Genomic DNA, 19,329 nt, shown 5'->3' with positions numbered 1-19,329 from the left:
CAAGAAAAAGTTTAAAGCCATACCCTCATCCGGTAAAGTCTTGGTTACAGCCTTCTGGGACGCTGAAGGGGTTATTCTGTTCGATGTCCTTCCCCATGGTCAAACGATCAACTCTGAAGTGTATTGTGCTACTCTTCAGAAATTGAAGAAACGACTTCAGCGTGTTCGTAGGCACAAAAATCAGAACGAACTTCTCCTTCTTCATGACAACGCAAGACCTCACACAAGTCTTCGCACCCGAGAGGAGCTCACAAAACTTCAGTGGACTGTTCTTCCTCATGCACCCTACAGCCCCGATCTCGCACCATCGGATTTCCATATGTTTGGCCCAATGAAGGACGCAATCCGTGGGACGCACTACGCGGATGCTGAAGAAGTTATTGATGCAGTACGACGTTGGCTCCGACATCGACCAGTGGAATGGTACCGTGCAGGCATACAGGCCCTCATTTCAAGGTGGCGTAAGGCCGTAGCATTGAATGGAGATTACGTTGAAAAATAGTGTTGTGTAGCTAAAAGATTGGGGAATAACCTGGTGTATTTCAATGCTGAATAAAATAACCCCTGTTTCAGAAAAAAAATGTGTTGCATTACTTATTGAACTGCCCTCGTACAAGTAATACCCTACTGCTGTGCTAATTTAATTAGGGTGAATAGGTCTACACAAGTGTAGAGTACAGATAAGAGCATGCAGGAAAATAAAATACTCATAGCAAAGTGCTAGTGCCGAAGAGGAAGAAGAAGAAGAAGAAGAAGAAGAAGGGGTTAGAGAGTTGGGTTCCAAAACTCTTCACCCTTGTTTGTGTGCTAATTTAATCCCAATTGTCCGGTTGACTCCCTCGTAACACTGTCCCATTTGTGAGACTCAGTATCTCCATTGATTTGATTTATGCACCATATGCCAAGTAGTAAGGCAATGGTCTGCAGTGGTAGATTTTCTTGGCAGTTATAAATGAGGGAATTGCTTATGTTCATTGCAGTGATCTGCCTGTTTCACATGTTGATGCTAAGCCATTGTTTCAGAAAGTGCAATGGATCTCTGCCTTGTACAGTTCTGAATTATGCTTAATGGCATGTGGATAGCACCTAATCTTTGAGGCATTGGAAACAACTCGCCGTACATTAGATACAACCAGTCTTATTTGAAATGTTCCGTGTAGAGACCAAAAGGCTGTTACCTTCGTAGCTTCGTCTAATGGCTCTTCCCCCTTTGAAACTTCAGGGGGCTGATAGTGCAAAGCTAGTTAAATAGCTGCTTATTGTAACTGTTACGGAAAAATGTGTTTTTGAGTTATTTGGTCCCATGAACAGCCTACAACACAACATAAACTGTGGCAGGGCTCCTCCACAGTCTCCTCCCCAGATGTGCTGACTGCTAAGGCACTTTTGAATCAGTATTGCATTTGTTAAGTGTTAATATCTTCTTACTTTTCATAGCTTTTCATTCAACATCAGTGCTCATTCCTGCTGTAATAGCCTTTTGGTTGCTGAAGGCTACATTTATCTTCACTGAATGACAATGTTTGGGTCTGTTTGTTTCTGCAGATCCGATAGATGTAGCTTATGTGTGGGCTGTTCACTAAGTATGATTTTCAGAAAGTATGTTTAATACAGGATCACAAGACTGTTTGGTGGTGGCTCCTGTTTTAAAAGCACACATTTCACAGACTATAGGTAGCTGATTGAAATCTCCTATCACATGGTATGATTGGGGAATTCACATGTAATATTTCCCAAGCTATCTCCAAAGTTTCCCATTAGTCAGATACTTAATGTTGGTGGATGATGCACACACTTGTTTCTGTTTCAGGCCTGCCTGTGATTCTTATCTTCTCTCAGGTTACCGCATATTTTAATTCCTATTTGTATTGTTAGATATTACATAGTTTTTATGGCAAAAAGACACCATTGATTTGATATGAGGCCCTGTTAACCACCTCTGATGAGGTACTTCCAGTGCTAACCCATTAGACATACGTCATCCTGGTCTATGAACTCTGCAGTTTGTGGAGACTGTGGGTGACTGCTTAACGAAAACTCACCATATGAGCATCTACCATTCTGTGTCAATTACGGAGACGATCATCTGTCTCAATATCTGGAGTGTTCTAACCTAACTACTTAATGTTTCTGATGATCTCATATTTTAAAGCCTGGAAAAAGTACAATCCCTTATATCCTGTCCCAGTGGTATTAGATTTTTCTGCTACAGTGATCAGGATATTGGCAGTACCTAGAACACTTACACCCTTCGTTCCCTCAGCCTTGAGCTCTGGTAGATGCACAAGTAACTTAGTCCATGAGGCAGATAGCACCCCCATCCCTTGCCTCTTGGTGATCCTGAAGCGCCATCTTGTGAGACTTCAGTTCCTTGCATCCGCTGGAGAAGCAGTATTTTCCTCTGGAATCTACTGGCAGTAGGGTTTCCTTTAGAGAAACCTCTACCGGAAAATCTGTAGAGCAGTGATCCAAAAGTAACCAGTGGCTGAAGGAGCCACAGACTGTGTTCATCGAGTTGACTGCTCCTCTTTTGTTCCTATCGTCACAGTGGATGAACTCGCAGCTGAGTCCTGACACTCTAAAGTAATTAAGGAGAAAAAGGAGAAATATTAGGAGAAGACAGGTGCAGTGGTCCACTGAGCTGCCAGATCCTCCCACTCCATTAGAGTTAGAACCTATCTTTGTGACAAGGATCACTGCCTGATGATTCTATCGTGTCCTTGTCACCACCTAATGGACCAGCTGCCACAATGGACTTTCCAAAGAGCCAAATGGCAGTTATATACCTCTGTCATCACCATTCCCTCTCTGTCAGACTTCTTAGATAAGGTTGTTAGAGACATCTCCTCTGTTGTTTCATTTTCTACTGTCCTCTTCCACTGGTCTGCTGAGCCACCAGATACGAACAACTGTTCCTCTTCCTTTGTGGTGGTATGCTGATGATGCTTTGAGTGTCAGTGTCCTCTTCTTGCTCAGCTACCTTTCAGATGATGAATTGAAGATGTCCCTCTACCTTTTATGCCCTACAATCCTGAGTTATATTATGAACCTTTCACTGACTGGGAACTGCTTCAGGCTTTTGACTTTTCTCATGATACAGTCCCACGTCAGATTCAATTTATAAGCAGGAGACATCTGAATGTGACTCACAGACTGTATCTGTCCAGAGCCTTGAACTGTATTTGACTAGATGGCATGGAGAGGTAGTGTCATCATCACAGTTCTTAAACCAGAGAAAAACTCAACATCCGTTGACATCTACCAACTGGTTAGCTTCACTATTGTGCTCTGCAAGCTACTTGAAATGATGGTAGCCTGGGGTTTTTTGTGGCTTTCAGTGAGATTTTCAGGAAAGCTGAACAACAATTGAACATCTGTTTTTGTTGGAAACAGCAATCAGACAGACATTTTCTGAACACCAACGTCTCACTGTAGTTTATTTTGACCTACATAAGGTATACAACACTGCTTGGCACCATCAAATTTTAGGCTTACACCCCTTGACCGGGGCTTTTGAGACCCCCTACTGATTTTTATTTATAACTTTTTATCCCTCCATTTGTTTCGCGTTAGAGTTGGAATGTCGCTTGGTTCTCAAATGATCCAGACAATGGTGTTCCTCAGGGCCCCATACTGTTATATTCTTCCTTATCACCATCAATTGGCTAATGACCTCCAGTGGACCAGTGGTTACTCCTACGACATATGTTGATGACTTTTGCATTCGATATAGCTCCCAGTCTGTACCCTTAGCTGAATGCCGCCTCCAAGGAGCTGTGTGAAGGGCTTCAGCTTTGATACCGTTCCTTGGATTCTAATTTTCTCATATATAAATGTGGGTCATGTGTTTCTGTTATTGTACCACAGTTCATCCTGACCCAGAGCTCTACTACCCAGCACTTGTACAATGTTATGCAGTGCCAATTTTTGGAGCTCCTCATTCATAAAAAGCTGATGTGGCTCCCCCATATTCTTCAGTATAAGACTAACTGCTTGTGTAAATGTGAAACTCTCTGCTTTCTTGCCCACTTCTCTTGGAGTATGGATCATGCTACTGTACTCTGTATTTAGGGTACTGTGGACTCATCATGACTGGACTACGGTTGACAGGTTTACAGTTCATTGGCACCTTTGGCTTTTAATTGTTAGTCCTAGTACATCATCGTGGATTAAGACTTGCCACTTGCATCTTCTGGACTGCTACCATAGACAGTCTTCTCACCAAATAGGGGATCACTTGATTTCAGATGGTACCAACTCTTGCTCACTTACACAATCAATATTTCAGAAGCATCTGACATATTGAATTCTCTTTTCATACAGAACCTCTACCAGGCTCTCTGCCCGACCCCCTTAGAATGTACTCAATGTGCATTCCTGAGCACTCTTCCTTGGAGAGTATGCAGATCAAGAATTAAGACCAGTCAATTTAAAGGATATAAAGTTTGTTGCCCCCATGACCTTTTGGTACCTATTCCTTTCAGTTCTTGAGGAGTGCCCGGGTGCTACTCTCATTTACACAGAAAGCTCTAAAACTGTTTATAGTGTGGGAAATGCTTTTACATCTTCTACTGGTCAGGAGTAACATTTGTTGCCATGTTTTTATGGCTGAGCTGAAAGCCATTAACAGAACCCCATGTTCTATTAAACAGACTTCCCTCAAGCACATTTTAATTTGTAGTGGCTAAATGAGCTGTCTTCTAACTGCTGATTGGTGTTACTCATGTCACCCTGTGGTGTCTGCTGTTCACAATCTTTTCTCAGACCTTAGTTATCCTACCCACTCAGTTGTCTTTCTCTGGGTCCCAAGTCATGTGAGTGTTCTAGGGAGTGAACTGGCTGATTGTTTGGCAAGAGAAGCAATTACTCAGTCAACATTCACTTTGATGATCCCATGCATGGATTTGCAGCTACAGATAAGCATCTACTTATTTGGAGATTGAACGACACCTGGTGGGCTACTGCCCTCGAACTCCACACAATCAAGGCCTCTGAGGCTGCATGGGTTTCCATCGTCCATTCCTCTTCGAAGGCATCCACTGTCCTGTTGGCTCCACATTGGTCATAATAGGTCGACCCATAGTTTTGTCCTATGTAGTGTGCCACCTTCACATTGTCATTGTGGAACCTTACAGAGAGTATCTCACATTCTGTTGGAATGAACCATCCTTCTTGCTGTCCATGCAAAATGTGGTCCTCCAGATTCTTTGCCTCTAATATTAAAGGACAGTGTATGGACAGTTGAACTAGTTCTCTGTTAACTCCTACAAAGTTGCTTTTGCAACAGGGTTGTTAGAGTTGGAGTGCCTTCTGTCTCATGCTGAACTCCAGGGGACAACTGACTGTACCCACCTACCAAACTGATTATTTATCTTCCCTTATTTTACTAATGCTGGCCCGAATGTTGTTCATTATGTTTTCAGTCTCTTTGATTTTACTATGATGGATATCCTCTCACTCTGGCTAGGAGTTGTTATTTATTCTATTACTGTCTTACCCTCGCACTGTATTTGCGGGTGCTCAAACTTGAGAAAGGTGTTTCTTGCCACAGGTGAGCCGTAGGGTGGCCCTCATCTGCTGTCTGAACTGCAGACTGGCCTGATCCATATGATTTTATCTCTTGCAATGATTTTTCGTCTCTGGCATCAATATTGCTTTCAGTGCCTTGATTTACTCCTCCTATATACTACCACAATTCAATCGGATTTCTGGCTGATGGCACTAACTCTAGAAGGACTGCCCCATGAGTGAGGGACTCCTGCCCTCCCAACCGACAGATCAACTGAGTTGCTGCTTTTGGAGTGCAGTGCACACCTAACCTTTTATGGGGGATTCTAAAATTGTCCACCCAATAATGCAGCTAAGGAACACTGTTCCTGAAAGTGTCTCAGAGCAAAAACAGCCTCTGATTCAAACCATCCACCTAACTTAAAATGGAGGGTCTCTGTCAGCACAGGAGACAATGCTGATAAACACAAATTGTGCTTTCATCCCACAATGAGGCTAACTTTCATCCCACAAGTGAGGCTAGTAACCTTCTCCACATTAGCCAGCTGCTGAAGGGAACTGTCCGATTGACTGTGAACCCAGGGGACAGGCATTGTGGATGCCTACATGAGCTGTGAGTTACAGTTGGCTGCTCCCAGTACATTCAGCAGGTGCCAGCAGTGTCTCCTCGTAGTCATGATTATTCAAACCTGTAGTGAAGTAATTGTTGCTGGAATATTTGCAGGTTATGTTGGTAGACTGTTTCAGTGCCACCTCATATTACTAGTTTGTTGTTTATTCTCTGCGGAGTTTCGGAAAGTTTGATGTTCATAGTGGTGTTACATGTGTTTGTAGTTATTTTTGTGGCCCAAGACAAAATGGAACTTTGGTGTAACATCCTCTCATCATCATTTGTTTCCACACATCCAGAGGTCTGTGGTTAGCATATAGTTGATTGAAGTTCTTATATGAATGAGTGTTAGGATGCTGAGGAAGTAGTGGGACCTGTCATACTGTTAATAACACTGGCTAGTATGAAGTCAAGATAGACTACCAGCTACTGCTTTAATGAGGAAGCTGTAGGAACTGTAGTTCAAACTACTCCTTTGACTGTTATCTAATAATGCAGTGCATGACAACTTAGCCCTCAGTGGCTCAGTGGTGATTTGCTGGTTATGGGCTTGACTACCCCAGGGTTCCTGAGCTGGGAACTGATAAGCACCACTAGTTCCCTGTCACTGTAAGCTGTGGGTATGCTTCAGCGATCACTGCATGGTGTGGTGTTGGAACATTGTGTGTCTCAGGGAATGGGGATCTTGGCTCGACCGCCCGGATCGTGTGGACGGGATAAACCTCTGTGAGAAAATACCCTCAGTCTCAAGGTGTGCTGCATGCTGATGGGATGCATGGCTGTTGAGGTGGAACAGTCATTAGCAGCAACCTTTGGGGAACCCGCCGCACTTCAGTTGTATAAGGCTTACTCACGCATGTGGGGCTCTGTGTAAGTGGACCCTTATTTCCATAGCTGCTTGTGGGATTAAGATGGAACCCTCGAAATCATCTTTTCCTCTCATTGGTAAAAGGGTGTACCGCCTGGGAGTATTCACACCCATTCATCCAAAAGAATACTTTGGACTGCAGTAACAGGACTCTTGGAGTAATGAATAACAATGTGTTTCTGGTGATAAAGAGGAAGGTGGGGACAATTGAAAAAGTGTCCACCTTTTATATCCATAAGAGTTTGGAAGACCTTGCTGGAACATTAAAATCTATAAAATGATTGTGTAATGACTCATTGCTGGTCGAAACTAACAGGTCAAAGCAGGTAGACGTTCTTAAGAAATTGCAGAAACTGGGTGACTATGATATGATTGTTGAGATTCACACCTCTCTCAACTCCAGTAATGGCGTTGTCACATTCAGAGATATCATGGACATGGACATAGCAGAACTGAAGCAAGAATGGGCATACCAGGGAATAGTTGATGGGGGGAGCAAGGAATGCGCAGGAATAAGGGAGCAACTGAAAAGACTGCCACTTTCATTGTCACATTCAATTCTCCGACACTGCTTGATCTTATTGCAGGGTTCCTTCAACTTAATGTTCATTCTTACATTCCAAACCCTGTGTGGTGCTATAAATTCCAGCATTTCAGCCATACAACCCTGAGTTGTGGAGGTGAAGTGATCTGCAAGAAGTGCGGAAAAGCCGCTCATGACACTGGGACTGACAGCTTGTCTCCAGCGATCTGCATCAACTGCTTTGGGAACCACCCAGTCTGGAGCTGAGACTGCCTTGTTTTTGCTGAAGAACACAAAATACAGGAGATAAAAAGTGACCAAGTGGATCCCCTACGCTGAAGCCAAAAAAAGAATATAAGGCAACGAAACCCTCTTGTCTTTGCCACCTCGTATTCTTCCATGGTGCAGAAGCCTATTACCAAGATGGATGCTTAGACACAGACAATGCCTAGTGTGCCTGTATCCACCACAAGCAACTGTACTTGCACGTGTACATGCCAAGGGAAAAAGAGTAAGGACAGAGCAATCCAGGCAGCTGCACCAGGAAAGACCAACGAAAGTTCTACAGTGAGCATACAGAAGGTACAAGAAAAGCAGTGCCTCTCAATGCCCCCTTTTCCCCTCATCCTCTAAAGGACAGTATGCAGGGAAAGGCTCACGATGTTCGGGTCAAAAGCTGTCCCTAGCACAGTCAGACGTCATTCTTTCCCGTCTGACTGATGAGGAGGATATCGTGGAGTTAGATGCCTTGGATCCAGGGAGCCCCTCCACTCCCCCTCGCTCTTAAAGTGCTTCACCTACCCAGTGAAAAGATTGGAGTGAATTAAAACCACACCGATGACACGGCTTCCTTAGTACAGTGGAACATGAATGGGTTCAGGACTCGTGTGGAGGAACTGAAACTCCTAGCACAAGCACGACCATTATGCTTTTGTTTACAAGAAACACATTTTAAAGATGCAGATGTCCCTGTGCTACAGGGATATATGCTATACTAAAAGGGTGACCCATTGGGGGAAAGGGCCAAAGGAGGTGTCGCAATGTTTGTCACTAATACACACCACTCCTCTGTTCTCCCCTAGGCTACTGACCTGCAAGTAGTTGCAGTTCAAATTCCTGTGTGTCGAAAGATCACTGTTTTCTCACTGTATTTACCTCTGCAAGATGCACTAGACTTTGAGGCTCTCACGGATCTTATTGCACAACTCCCACGACCATTCCTCCTCCTGGGAGATTTCAATGCCCATTATGTCCTGTAAGGCTTGACCAATACTTGCCCTCAGGGTCGGGTTTTGGAGGGCCTCATGATGTCTCACGAGCTGTGAATCCTCAACATGGGTACTCGCACACATTTCTCTGCTGCTACTAGGTCATTCTCAGCCATCTACCTCTCTTTCTGTTCTACCGGCCTCGCTGACTCGCTACAGTGGAGGCCATTGATGACCTATATTCCAGTGACCATTTCCCAGTCCGCCTTCACCTACTAAATGGCACACCATTTGAAGCTAAGCCCCCAAAATGGATGGTCAGCAGGACTATCTGGATGTGTTTCAGCAGGCTGGCTGTGTTCGAACACTGCGACAGCATTCAAGGATGAGTGTACCACATCACATGAGTGATCCATTGTGCTGCTGACTTCTCCATCCCCCAGTTCGCAGGTCATCTTAGGAGGCGACCAATACCTTAGTGGACAGACAAGTGCCATTCCCCAATCTGGGAAAGGCGTGCGGCTCTTCAACATTTAAAATGCCGACCGACAGCAGACAACCTTAGAGCCTTTTTCGAGTCGTGAGGGCCAGGGCTTGATGCGTCATTAGGGAGAGTAAGAAAAGGTCATGGCTATTGTTCCTGGACTCCATCAATCGTTCCGCTTCTTATATAAAAGTATGGGAAGCCATCTGGAGGATTTCCCGTAAATGTAACTGTTTACCACTAGCAGCAGTGCTGAAACAGGGGTGCCTCCAAACAACACCCAGAGACATTGCTCAGACGCTGCCCAAACATTTTGCACAAACTTTGCCGATGCAAGCCAGGATCTGGCGTTTTGTCGCTATCATGCGACTGTTGAGAGGGAAAAGTTGGACTTCAGGTCCAACAGTTCTGAGGCCTACAACTCCCCTTTCTCCATTTGGGAACTCAAATTGGCACTGACTGAGATTTGTAACACTGCATCCGGTCACGACCAAATACGGTACTGCGTGCTTAGACATTTGTCAGCGGCATCAGAGGAAGTCCTCCTCGAATGCTTTAATCTAATATGGCAGACAGGCAACTTCCCCAACTCGTGGAGGAAGGCAATTCTGATGCCTCTCCTCAAACCAGGAAAGGACTGCACATGTCCCAGTAGTAATCGGAGTATCGCCTTAACAAGCTGTGTGGGGAAGACCCTGGAGCAAATGGTTAACAGTCGTCTGGTCTGGTTGTTAGAGACCAGGCAACTCTTTAGCCGCTCTCAGTGTGGATTCCAAAGTATTTCGTCCACTATTGACAATATGACTCTCTTGGAGGTGTCTATGCAGCTGGCTTTCCTCTGTAAGCATCACTGTATCAGCATATTTTTCGATATAAGTAAGGCATATGATACTACATGGAGACCGTGTATTCTTGCACAACTGCATAAATGGGGCTTTTGTGGCCACCTCCCCATCTTCATATGGTCTTTTCTATCTCAGCAGTTTTTTAGGACCCAAGTTGGTGACATGCTCTCTGATCAATTTGAGCGGGAGAATGGTGTTCTTCAGGGCAGTGTTCTAAGTGTTACCCACTTTGCCATAGCCATCAACAGTATCACATCTACGGTAAGGAGTCCTGTACAGTAGTGCTCCCTATTTGTAGACGTTTCTGCTGTTTTCTGTTCCTCCTTCAGTGTTGCAGGGCGAGCTGTCAGTTGCAACTTACAGTGTGGCGGTTAGAGAAGTGGGCTGAAAAGAAGAGTTTTCACTTTTGTGCAGATAAGTGTGTTTGTGTTCATTTTAATCATTCTCATTGTCTCTTTAATTTGCCTGCCTTGAATATGGGGGACACCATCCTGCATTTGAGAGACACAATGCAGTTTCTGGGCCACATTTTTGACTCGTGAACCCTGAAGGCACTGAACTCCCAGAACCCTGAAGGCACTGAATGTTATCAAGTGCCTTAGCCACAGGTCTTCGGGAGAGGACAGGGCAAGTTTCCTTCAGTTTTTTAATGGGCTTTTGAGTGTTCGCGACTGGACTATTGTTGAATGGTGTATGGGTCAGCGAGGCCCTCTTATCTACGTATCATTGATGCTGTCCATCATGAGGGGTTTTGGCTGGCCATGGGTGGTTATCGGACCAGTCCCATACCTAGCATCTGTGCTGAGGTGCGGAAACCGCCACTTACCATCCGGCGCCAGCTCTTTGTGATGCGTCAGGCGTTTCAAGTTCCTTGCAGCTCCAACTTCACCTGCACACCACACTGTTGCTTGTACACCTCTGGAACACCTTTTTTCCAACTGTCCACAAGCCACGATTCCATTTTGGTTCTGCGTGTGGAGCCAGTATGACCCCAAATCCAGGGTTTCAACTGCCTGCCACTCTGGTTACTGGAGAGGCCCAGAGCAATTGTAGATTTGGTGCATTATGGCAGAGATAGCACTCCTGTTTCCGTTTTTAATGCGATATTCTCTGATATTTTATCTGAGTGCCATGAACATGTAGCAGTGTTTTATGGATGGGTTTAAGTGGTGGTCTCTGTCGGTTGCTCTGTCGTTTTCACAGATTGTGTCCTCAAGGTCAGGCCTCCAGAATTTATCGTCTTCGATGCAGAATTGTATGCGATCTTGCGAGCACTGGAGCAGATGAGATGTTGTCCCGCTGTTAGGTTTCTCGTCTGCTCAGAATCTCTGAGCATCCTTTACTCTCTCCGCCCTGCAGGTCCGGGGGTTAGAATAGGCCCGAGGTATTCCTGCCTGTCATAAGAGGAGACTAAAAGGAGTCTCACATGTTTCGGCCTTTGTGATGGTCCCCTGTAGGGTTTGAACTCCATTTTCAAAATTTTCCCGAAGAGCGAGCCAATTGGGGAAGGGCGCTTTACGTGGTGCATCATGTCCATCATGCGCTGAGACCTATTGCATCCTTCGTCGACATGGGTCTGCATTTCTACTCATTCTCCAACTGTTGGGCGAGGTCACCTACTCGGTGTGTGTTTTTCCATCAACTGTGCAGTATCGTTTTCTACGCTGAGGATGACAATGGATTTAGAGAACAAGTTTGGGGAGGTTGGGGGCTTGTCCAAAATGCGATCTGGGTCAGTCTTGATCAAAACGGCATCCTCTGCCCAGTCACTGGCGTTACTCACTTATGACAAGATGGGGAATGTTTCTGTAATCATCACACCTCGTAAGAGCTTAAATATGGTCCAGGGTATCATATTTCACAGGGACCTTCTTTTGCAGTCCAACAATAAGCTGTGCACCAATTTAGAACTGTGAGGTGTACATTTCGTTCGGTGTGTCCACCGGGGTGCAAGGGGTAATCAGGTTGCCACCAGTGCCTTCATCTTGACCTTCAAGGTTGATACATTACCGAGAAGGCCAAGGTGATGGTCGACCGCTGTGATGTAAAACCCTATATTCCTCCCCCAATGCGGTGCTTTAAATGTTGGAAGTTCGGTCATATGTCTTCCCACTCTACTTCCAGTGTCATATGTCAAGATTGCGGATGCCCATCACATCCCAATACTCCATGTGCCCCACCTTCCATCTGTGTCAGCTGTGGAGACTATCATTCGCCTTGCTCTCCAGACTGCAGGATTCTCCAGAAAGAATGGAAAATCATGGAGTGCAAGAACCTGGACTGACTGACCTACAGTGAGGCTAAGAGGAAATTTGAATGCCTGCATCCTGTACGCATGACATCGTCTTACGCCACAGCTACAACAGTTATAGCCCCATCAGCTCCGCCAACCCCAGCAGTCACCTCTCAGAGTGGAAGACTGTACCTGCCCTCATGATGGTGGGGGGCACTTCCCTCCCTGTTTCCCTGTTGCTTCTGCACCACCTACGTCGGAGCACTGCCCCCCCCCCCCCCCCCCCCATCCATCGGGGACACCAGTCCCTACTTCTAAGTCAAAGCCGGAGAAGCATACAACTTCTTCGGCTGCTCTCGCTAGGAAGGCGTCCCTTGGGTCACTTCCTTCCCAGGTTTCTGCTAGTGGGAAAGACGACAGCTGCCAGTGGCTGAAGAGCCCAAAAACAGTTGGTCGCAGGGCTTCATGCTCATCCTCAGTCCCGGAGACTGAATCAGTGAAGTCCTCATAGCCAAAGAAACCCAAAGAACAGCGAGAGAAATTGAAAAAGAAGGTCCCCAAGACCAAGGGAATTGCAGTGGCACCCACACCACTGCTACCTCAAAGCTCTGCATCTGCGGATGAGGTGGAGATTCTGGTGTCCTCTGAGGACCTAGATCTCGCTGGACCCTCAGGCAAAATGAATATAGACTGCTCAGGCAAAAAGTCGGTGGCAGGAGATGACTCTGAGGCTGCCTCATTCAGTGTTCCATGCCTTCCCAGTTTCACGATGACGTCATACTCCAGTGGAATTGCGGCAGTTTTTTCCACTGCCTGGCTGAGCTACGGCAAATGTTAAGCTTTACACCTGTTTTCTGCATTGCCCTCCAGGAAACCTGGTTCCCGGCAATTCAGACCCCAGCCCTCTGCGGCTATAAGCGATACTACAGGAACCATAGTGACTTTATAGTGTCAGGTGGAGTTTGCATTTATGTCCTAAACTCAGTCTGTAGTGAACCTGTGTCCCTTCAAACCCCTCTTGAAGCTGTGGCTGTCAGAGTAAGGATGACACAGGAAATAACTGTCTGCAATGTATATTTTCCTCCAGATGGTCTACTATCCCTTAATGTATTAACTGCACTGATTCATCAACTCCCTAAACCTCCTACTTTTGGGAGATTTTAACGCCCTTAACTCCTTCTGGAGTGACACCGTACTTACTGGCTGAGGCAGAGATGTCGAAAATTTACTGTCTCAATTTGACTTCTGCCTCTGAAATACTGGGACCGCCACACATTTCAGTGTGGCTCGAGGTAGTTATCAATTTGCAGCCCAGGACTTCTCCCATCTATCCACTGGAGAGCAAATGATGACCTGTGTTAGTAGTGACCACTTCCCCCTCTTCCTGTCACTGCCCCGGCGTCAAGCCCATGATCGCCTGTCCAGATGGCCTTTAAACAAGGCGGACTGGGAAACTTTCACCTCTGCTGTCACCGTTGACTCTCCCCCACATGGGAACATCGATGTGATGGTTGAGCAGGTGACTACAACAATAGTTTCTGTGGCAGAAAACACGATACCTCACTCTTTAGGGTGCCCACGGCGAAAGAGAGTCCCTTGGTGGTTGCCGGAAGTCGCTGAAGCAATTAAGGAACGTCAGTGAGCTCTACAGCGGCATATGTGGCACCCTTCCCTGGAGCACCTCATAGCCTTTAAACAGCTCCGTGCTCGCGTTCACCAACTTATCAAACGATGGAAGCAGGATTGTTGGGATAGGTATGTATCGACCATTGGGTGCCATATATCACCTTCCCAAGTCTGGGCAAAGATCAAATGTGTTCTCAGGTACCAGACCCCAACAGGTGTTCCCAGTGTTAACATAGATGGCGTGTTTTCTATCGACGCAAACGTGATTGCCTAGCACTTTGCTGAGCACTATGCTTGAGCCTCTGCATCGGAGAATTACCCCTCAGCCATTCGTACTCTGAAACGGCAGCTGGAAGGGAAAGTCCTCTCGCGAACCCAATAATGCCCCATTTACAGAGTGGGAGCTCCTCAGTGCCCTTGGCAAATTGCCCCGACACAGCTCGTGGACCAGATCGGATCCAGTCAGTTGATTAAATATCTCTCATCTGACTACAAGCGACATCTCCTCGTCATCTTCAAACTGATCTGGTGCCACGGTGTCTTTCTATCGCAATAGTGGGAGAGCACCATCATTCCGGTGCTCAAACCCAGTAAAAACCCACTTGATGTGGATAGCTATCGGCCCATCAGCCTCACCAATGTTCTTTGTAAGCTGCTGGAATGTATGGTGTGTCGGCGGTTGGTTTTGGTCCTGGAGTCACGTGGCCTACTGGCTCCATGTCACGGCGGCTTCCACCAGTGTCAATCTACCACTGATTATCTTGTGTCCCTGGAGTCTGCCATCCAAACAGTCTTTTCCAGACGCCAAAACCTGGTTGCCGTCTTTTTTTATTTACAAAATCCTTGCCACATTATATGTGTGGGGTCTCCGAGGCCCACTTTTGATTTTTATACAAAATTTTCTGTCACTTTGTACTTTCTGTGTCTGTGTTGGTGCCTCCCATAGTTTCCCCAATATCCAGGAGAATGGGGTCCCACAGGGCTCTGTATTGAGTGTGTCTCTATTTTTAGTGGCCATTAATGGTCTAGCAGCAGCTGTAGGGCCATCCGTCTCACCTTCTCTGTATGCAGACGACTTCTGTATTTCATAGTGCTCCACCAGTACTGGTGTTTCTGCGTGGTGCCTACAGGGAGCCATCCACAAGGTTCTGTCATAGGCTCTAGCCCACGGTTTCCAGTTTTCGGCCACAAAGTTGTGTGTTACGCACTTCTGTCAGTGTCGTACCGTTCATCCAGAACCAGAACTTTACCTTAATGATGATCCACTCACTGTAATGGAGACATATCGATTCTTAGGACTGATTTTTGACGCTTGATTGACTTGGCTCCTCGCCTTCCTCAGCTTAAGCGGAAGTGCTGGCAGCACTTCAATACCCTCCGCTGCCTAAGCAATGTCAACTGGGGTCCAGATTTCTCTACGCTGCTGCAGCTCTACAGAGCCCTTGTTCAACCCCGTCTTGGCTACGGAAGTCTGGTTTATGGTTTGACAGCACCCTCAGCATTGCATTTACTCAAGCCAGTGCACCATTGTGGCGCTCGCCTAGCGGCAGGAGTTTTTAGGACGAGTCCAGTGACCAGCGTCCGTGTGGAAGCTGGAGTGCCGCCATTGCAGGTTAGGTGTGCACAAGTGTTGACCTGTTACATAGCACATGTCCATAGTTCTCCTGCGCATCCGAATCACTGTCTCCTTTTCCCACCCACAGCGGTTCTTCACTCGCATTGGTGGTCCAGGTCAGGGCTTCCAATTGCAGTTCATGTCCGATCCCTTCTTTCTCAAATGGTGTCCTTGCCTTTACCATCTATACTTGAGATCCACCACATACACCTCCATGGTGTGCACCTGGGTTACAGCTTCACCTGTTCCATTCACATGGCCCTAAGGACTTAGTTAACCCCACTCTCTCCGCTGTCTATTCCTCTCAATTCTTGACAAGTACCTAGGCCACGTTGTGGTTTACACCGATGGCTCAATAGCTAATGCTCATGTCGGCTTCACATATGTCCATGGAGGACTATTGAATGGCATTCCTTTCCCGATGGCTGCAGTGTTTTCACTGCCGAGCTGGTGGCTATATCTGGTGCCCTTGAGCACACCCGTTCATGCCCTGGGGAGGCGTTTCTTCTGTGTACTGACTCCTTGAGCAGCCTACAAGCTCTTGACCAGTGCCACCCTCATCATCCTTTGATAGTGACCATCCAGGAGTCCATCATCTATGCCCAGGAACAGTGTGGTCTTTCAGTGGTGTTTGTCTGGACCGCAGGTCATGTTGGAATCCCAGGCAACGAACTTCCCAACAGGCTGGCCAAACTGGCTACGCGAAAACCGCTTATGGAGAACGGCTTTTCTGCAACTGACCTGCATTCAGTACTACTCCACTATGTTTTGCGGATTTGGGAGAGTAAATGGCATAACCCCAGCACGCACAACAAACTGTGTGCCATTAAGGAGACAGCAAATGTGTGGCAGTCCTCCACGCGGGCCTCTCGCAGGGACTCTGTGGTTCTCTGCCAGCTCTGCATTGGCCATGCTTGGGTGACGTACGACTACCTCCTGTGCTGTGATAACCCACCTCAGTGTTGCTGCAGCGCCCAGCTGACAGTGGCCCGTATCTTGGTGAGCTGTCCTCCTTTTGCTGCCCTGCGCCAGACTCTTCGGTTACTGGCTCCATTGCCATTAATTTTAGCTGCCAACGCCTCATCAGCTAATTTAGTTTTACATTTTATACGAGATGGTAGGTTTTATCATTCTATACAAGTTTTGGTTGATGTTTTAAAGTGTCGAAGAGTGGCTGGCTTTTTATTCTCGTGGTCGGCCAGCCATGGTCATCTGCTCTCTTGTTTTTACCCATTCTACGTGTTTCTTGCTTCTCTCTATAGTTTTCTTTTCCTGTTTTTGTCCATAGTTGTGTTTGTTGTCCTTCTGTCGTTCTTCTGGTTCTTCCTTTCTCTTGTTATCTTGTTATTGTGCTGTATGTCTCCTTTCTTTTCTTCTTTTTTCGTTGTGTAATTATTTAACTGGGGACAAGGGACCGATGACCTCGCAGTTTGTCCCCCCCCCCCCCCCCCCCCCCCTTTAAACAAACCAACCAACTTTACTTTCTCCAATGTTTGTACTCAGAATATCCAAGATGTACTCCTACAACTATAATGACTGGGGAAGGAGGTTTTATTCTGTAGGGTACCTGGGCACATTGGAATTGTGGGGAATGAAAGGGCGGATCGAGCAGCGAAGGGGGCCTGTCGTGATCCTCTGGTATTTCAGTGTGCTATCCCCCTGCGTGCTATCACCTCACTGTTGAGGTACAAAGTCAAATGTCAATTGGAAGAAGAGTGGCTGGCAGTGATCAATAACAAGCTCCGTGTCATCAAGCTGACAACTCGGCTGTACAGTACTTCCTTCCAGCCCCGTCTGCGGGACGAGGTCCTTCTTATTTGTCTTCGCATGGGCCATGGCCCTGTGATATATGGATTCTTACTCTGGTGAGAGGGCCCTTCAATGTGTGGTGCTTGTGGCATGCAGATAATGGTGTGCCACATTTGTTGGACTGCATTTTATTTGCTGACCAGCGGACTACAGCAGATTTGCTGGCAGATCTGCCGTCTATGTTATGTAATGATCAAATGAGTGTGGTTAGGTTTTTAAAGTTTTGTGCATCATCCATCATTTTTAACGAGATTTTAGGGAGATGTTCTTAATGTGTCAAAGGGTGGCTGGCTCTAATTGGTTTTACTGCATGTGATACAGAGTGACTGTGTGGTCATTTTGAGTGCATGCGTGTACAACACTTTTAGTTCATCTCCACATTTGTTTGTTTTTATAAGTGTAAGCGCGCTGATGACTTTGCCATAGAGCACCCATCAGACACACACACTCACACTCACACTCACACACACACACACACACACACACACACACACACACACACACACACACTAAAACATACTGCCTTCTTTCCAGAATTCACTTTTTCTATGATGTGCTCAGTGCGTCACAGATCAAGTTTATTTGAGATGAAAACTCAGTGTTGTGCTTTCTGTGCCTTCACTAATTATTTGTGCATTTTGGATAAAATTATCTGATTTTGACACTACAGAAATCAGTCCTCAATATGATGTTATGGTTTGTGGTGATATAACTAAATATCGATTTTCAGACAGTGGGAAATCCAGAATGGAATACAACTACGAAACTGGATGATCGCTACTAAACATGTAGAAGATGTGTTGAATTGCTGACAGGCACATTGAAAGAAGACTGCTGTATATTATCAGCTATCGGATGAAGTCCCTGAGTGGATGTAGGCAAAACACATGTTCACAACTTGTACAAAAACATGGTCACTGTCATTTCTGGGCACCGAGGGCTGATTGCAGTCTTAATGCCCGGAGTTGACAGTGACCGTGTGTGTGTTTTTGTTTTCTACATCTGATGAAGGGCGAAGTCCAGGTGCTGTTAATTTCAAGTATTCTCCTTCCAGTGTACCTGTCTGTCACTTCAGGCCTCCTCTATGTGGCAAGCAGCAATCTATCCTATTTATTTGTTAAATAATGATTTTGTATCACTAAAGTTCTGTGTATGAGGTTGACGAAAAGTTTCTCAGGAAATAGTGCATAACGTACTGCAACAGTGACTTGGAAATACTTTCTAGGATGTCTTTGTGTTCTTACAGTTCCAGGCATTTTTGATTTACAGTTAACCCAAACAAATTTTTGATGCGTTTTGGTATTGATGTATGATGCACATTGAAATTAGATGCTACTCATTTGCCTTTAGGTGCCATACTTTCTCATAAAGATGAACTTTTTTCATTATATTTTTCAGATGCTTTTGTGTGGTTGTTCTGATAATGAGAGATATCCATGGAGCTACAAAATTGTCTGACTGTTGCTGGAGTGGAAAATGTGACAACTGCACAGGACCCTGTTGTCATATGCTTGCAACCAGAAGGTGAAGTGGAATGGGCTTTGCCTGTAATTACAGGTAGTCAACAGTTGGATCATGAAGTCGTTGCTCTGGTACAAGAGGTGAGGAGAACTCATAGCAATTTATCACTGTTTTACTTATTTGTATTGAATTTAGCATAACAGCTAGTGTCTACAAATAAGGGAGGAAAAAGTTTTGTTTTTCTTTACAACGGAGTGAGGTGTGAAGGGGTTAAGACACTGGACTTGCATTTGGGAGGACGATAGTTCAGATCACTATACAGCCAACAAGATTTGTTTCCCTAAATCGCTTAATGTAAAAGTTGATAATCTTCCTTTGAGGAGGACATGACCAATTATTGTCCCCATCCTGTCTCTATCAGGGTATTCCACCACTAACGACATTATCATGGTATGATGTTTAACTGTAATTCTCCTTCTATAATTCGTTTATTGCTGTAGTTTAAACCTGGAAGATTCTCTATAGGTAGGGAAGGTTTG

General features: G+C 45.8%; 1 protein-coding gene across 7 annotated transcripts in view; it reads left to right on the top strand.

Moving 5' to 3' along the window:
• LOC126203475 (zinc finger protein 420-like) overlaps nt 1-19,329 on the top strand; it is a 164,757-nt gene that overhangs the window by 27,403 nt on the left and 118,025 nt on the right. For all 7 annotated transcript variants that reach the window (XM_049937799.1, XM_049937795.1, XM_049937794.1 and 4 more), the window contains one exon: nt 18,728-18,930. In XM_049937799.1, coding sequence (XP_049793756.1) covers nt 18,766-18,930 — 165 coding nt within the window. In that variant the 5' untranslated portion in view covers nt 18,728-18,765. The remainder of the gene's footprint in view (nt 1-18,727; nt 18,931-19,329) is intronic.

This window comes from Schistocerca nitens, chromosome 9, assembly GCF_023898315.1.
Source record: "Schistocerca nitens isolate TAMUIC-IGC-003100 chromosome 9, iqSchNite1.1, whole genome shotgun sequence".
Lineage (NCBI taxonomy): Eukaryota > Metazoa > Arthropoda > Insecta > Orthoptera > Acrididae > Schistocerca > Schistocerca nitens.
This window is presented reverse-complemented; position numbering and strand designations above follow the sequence as displayed.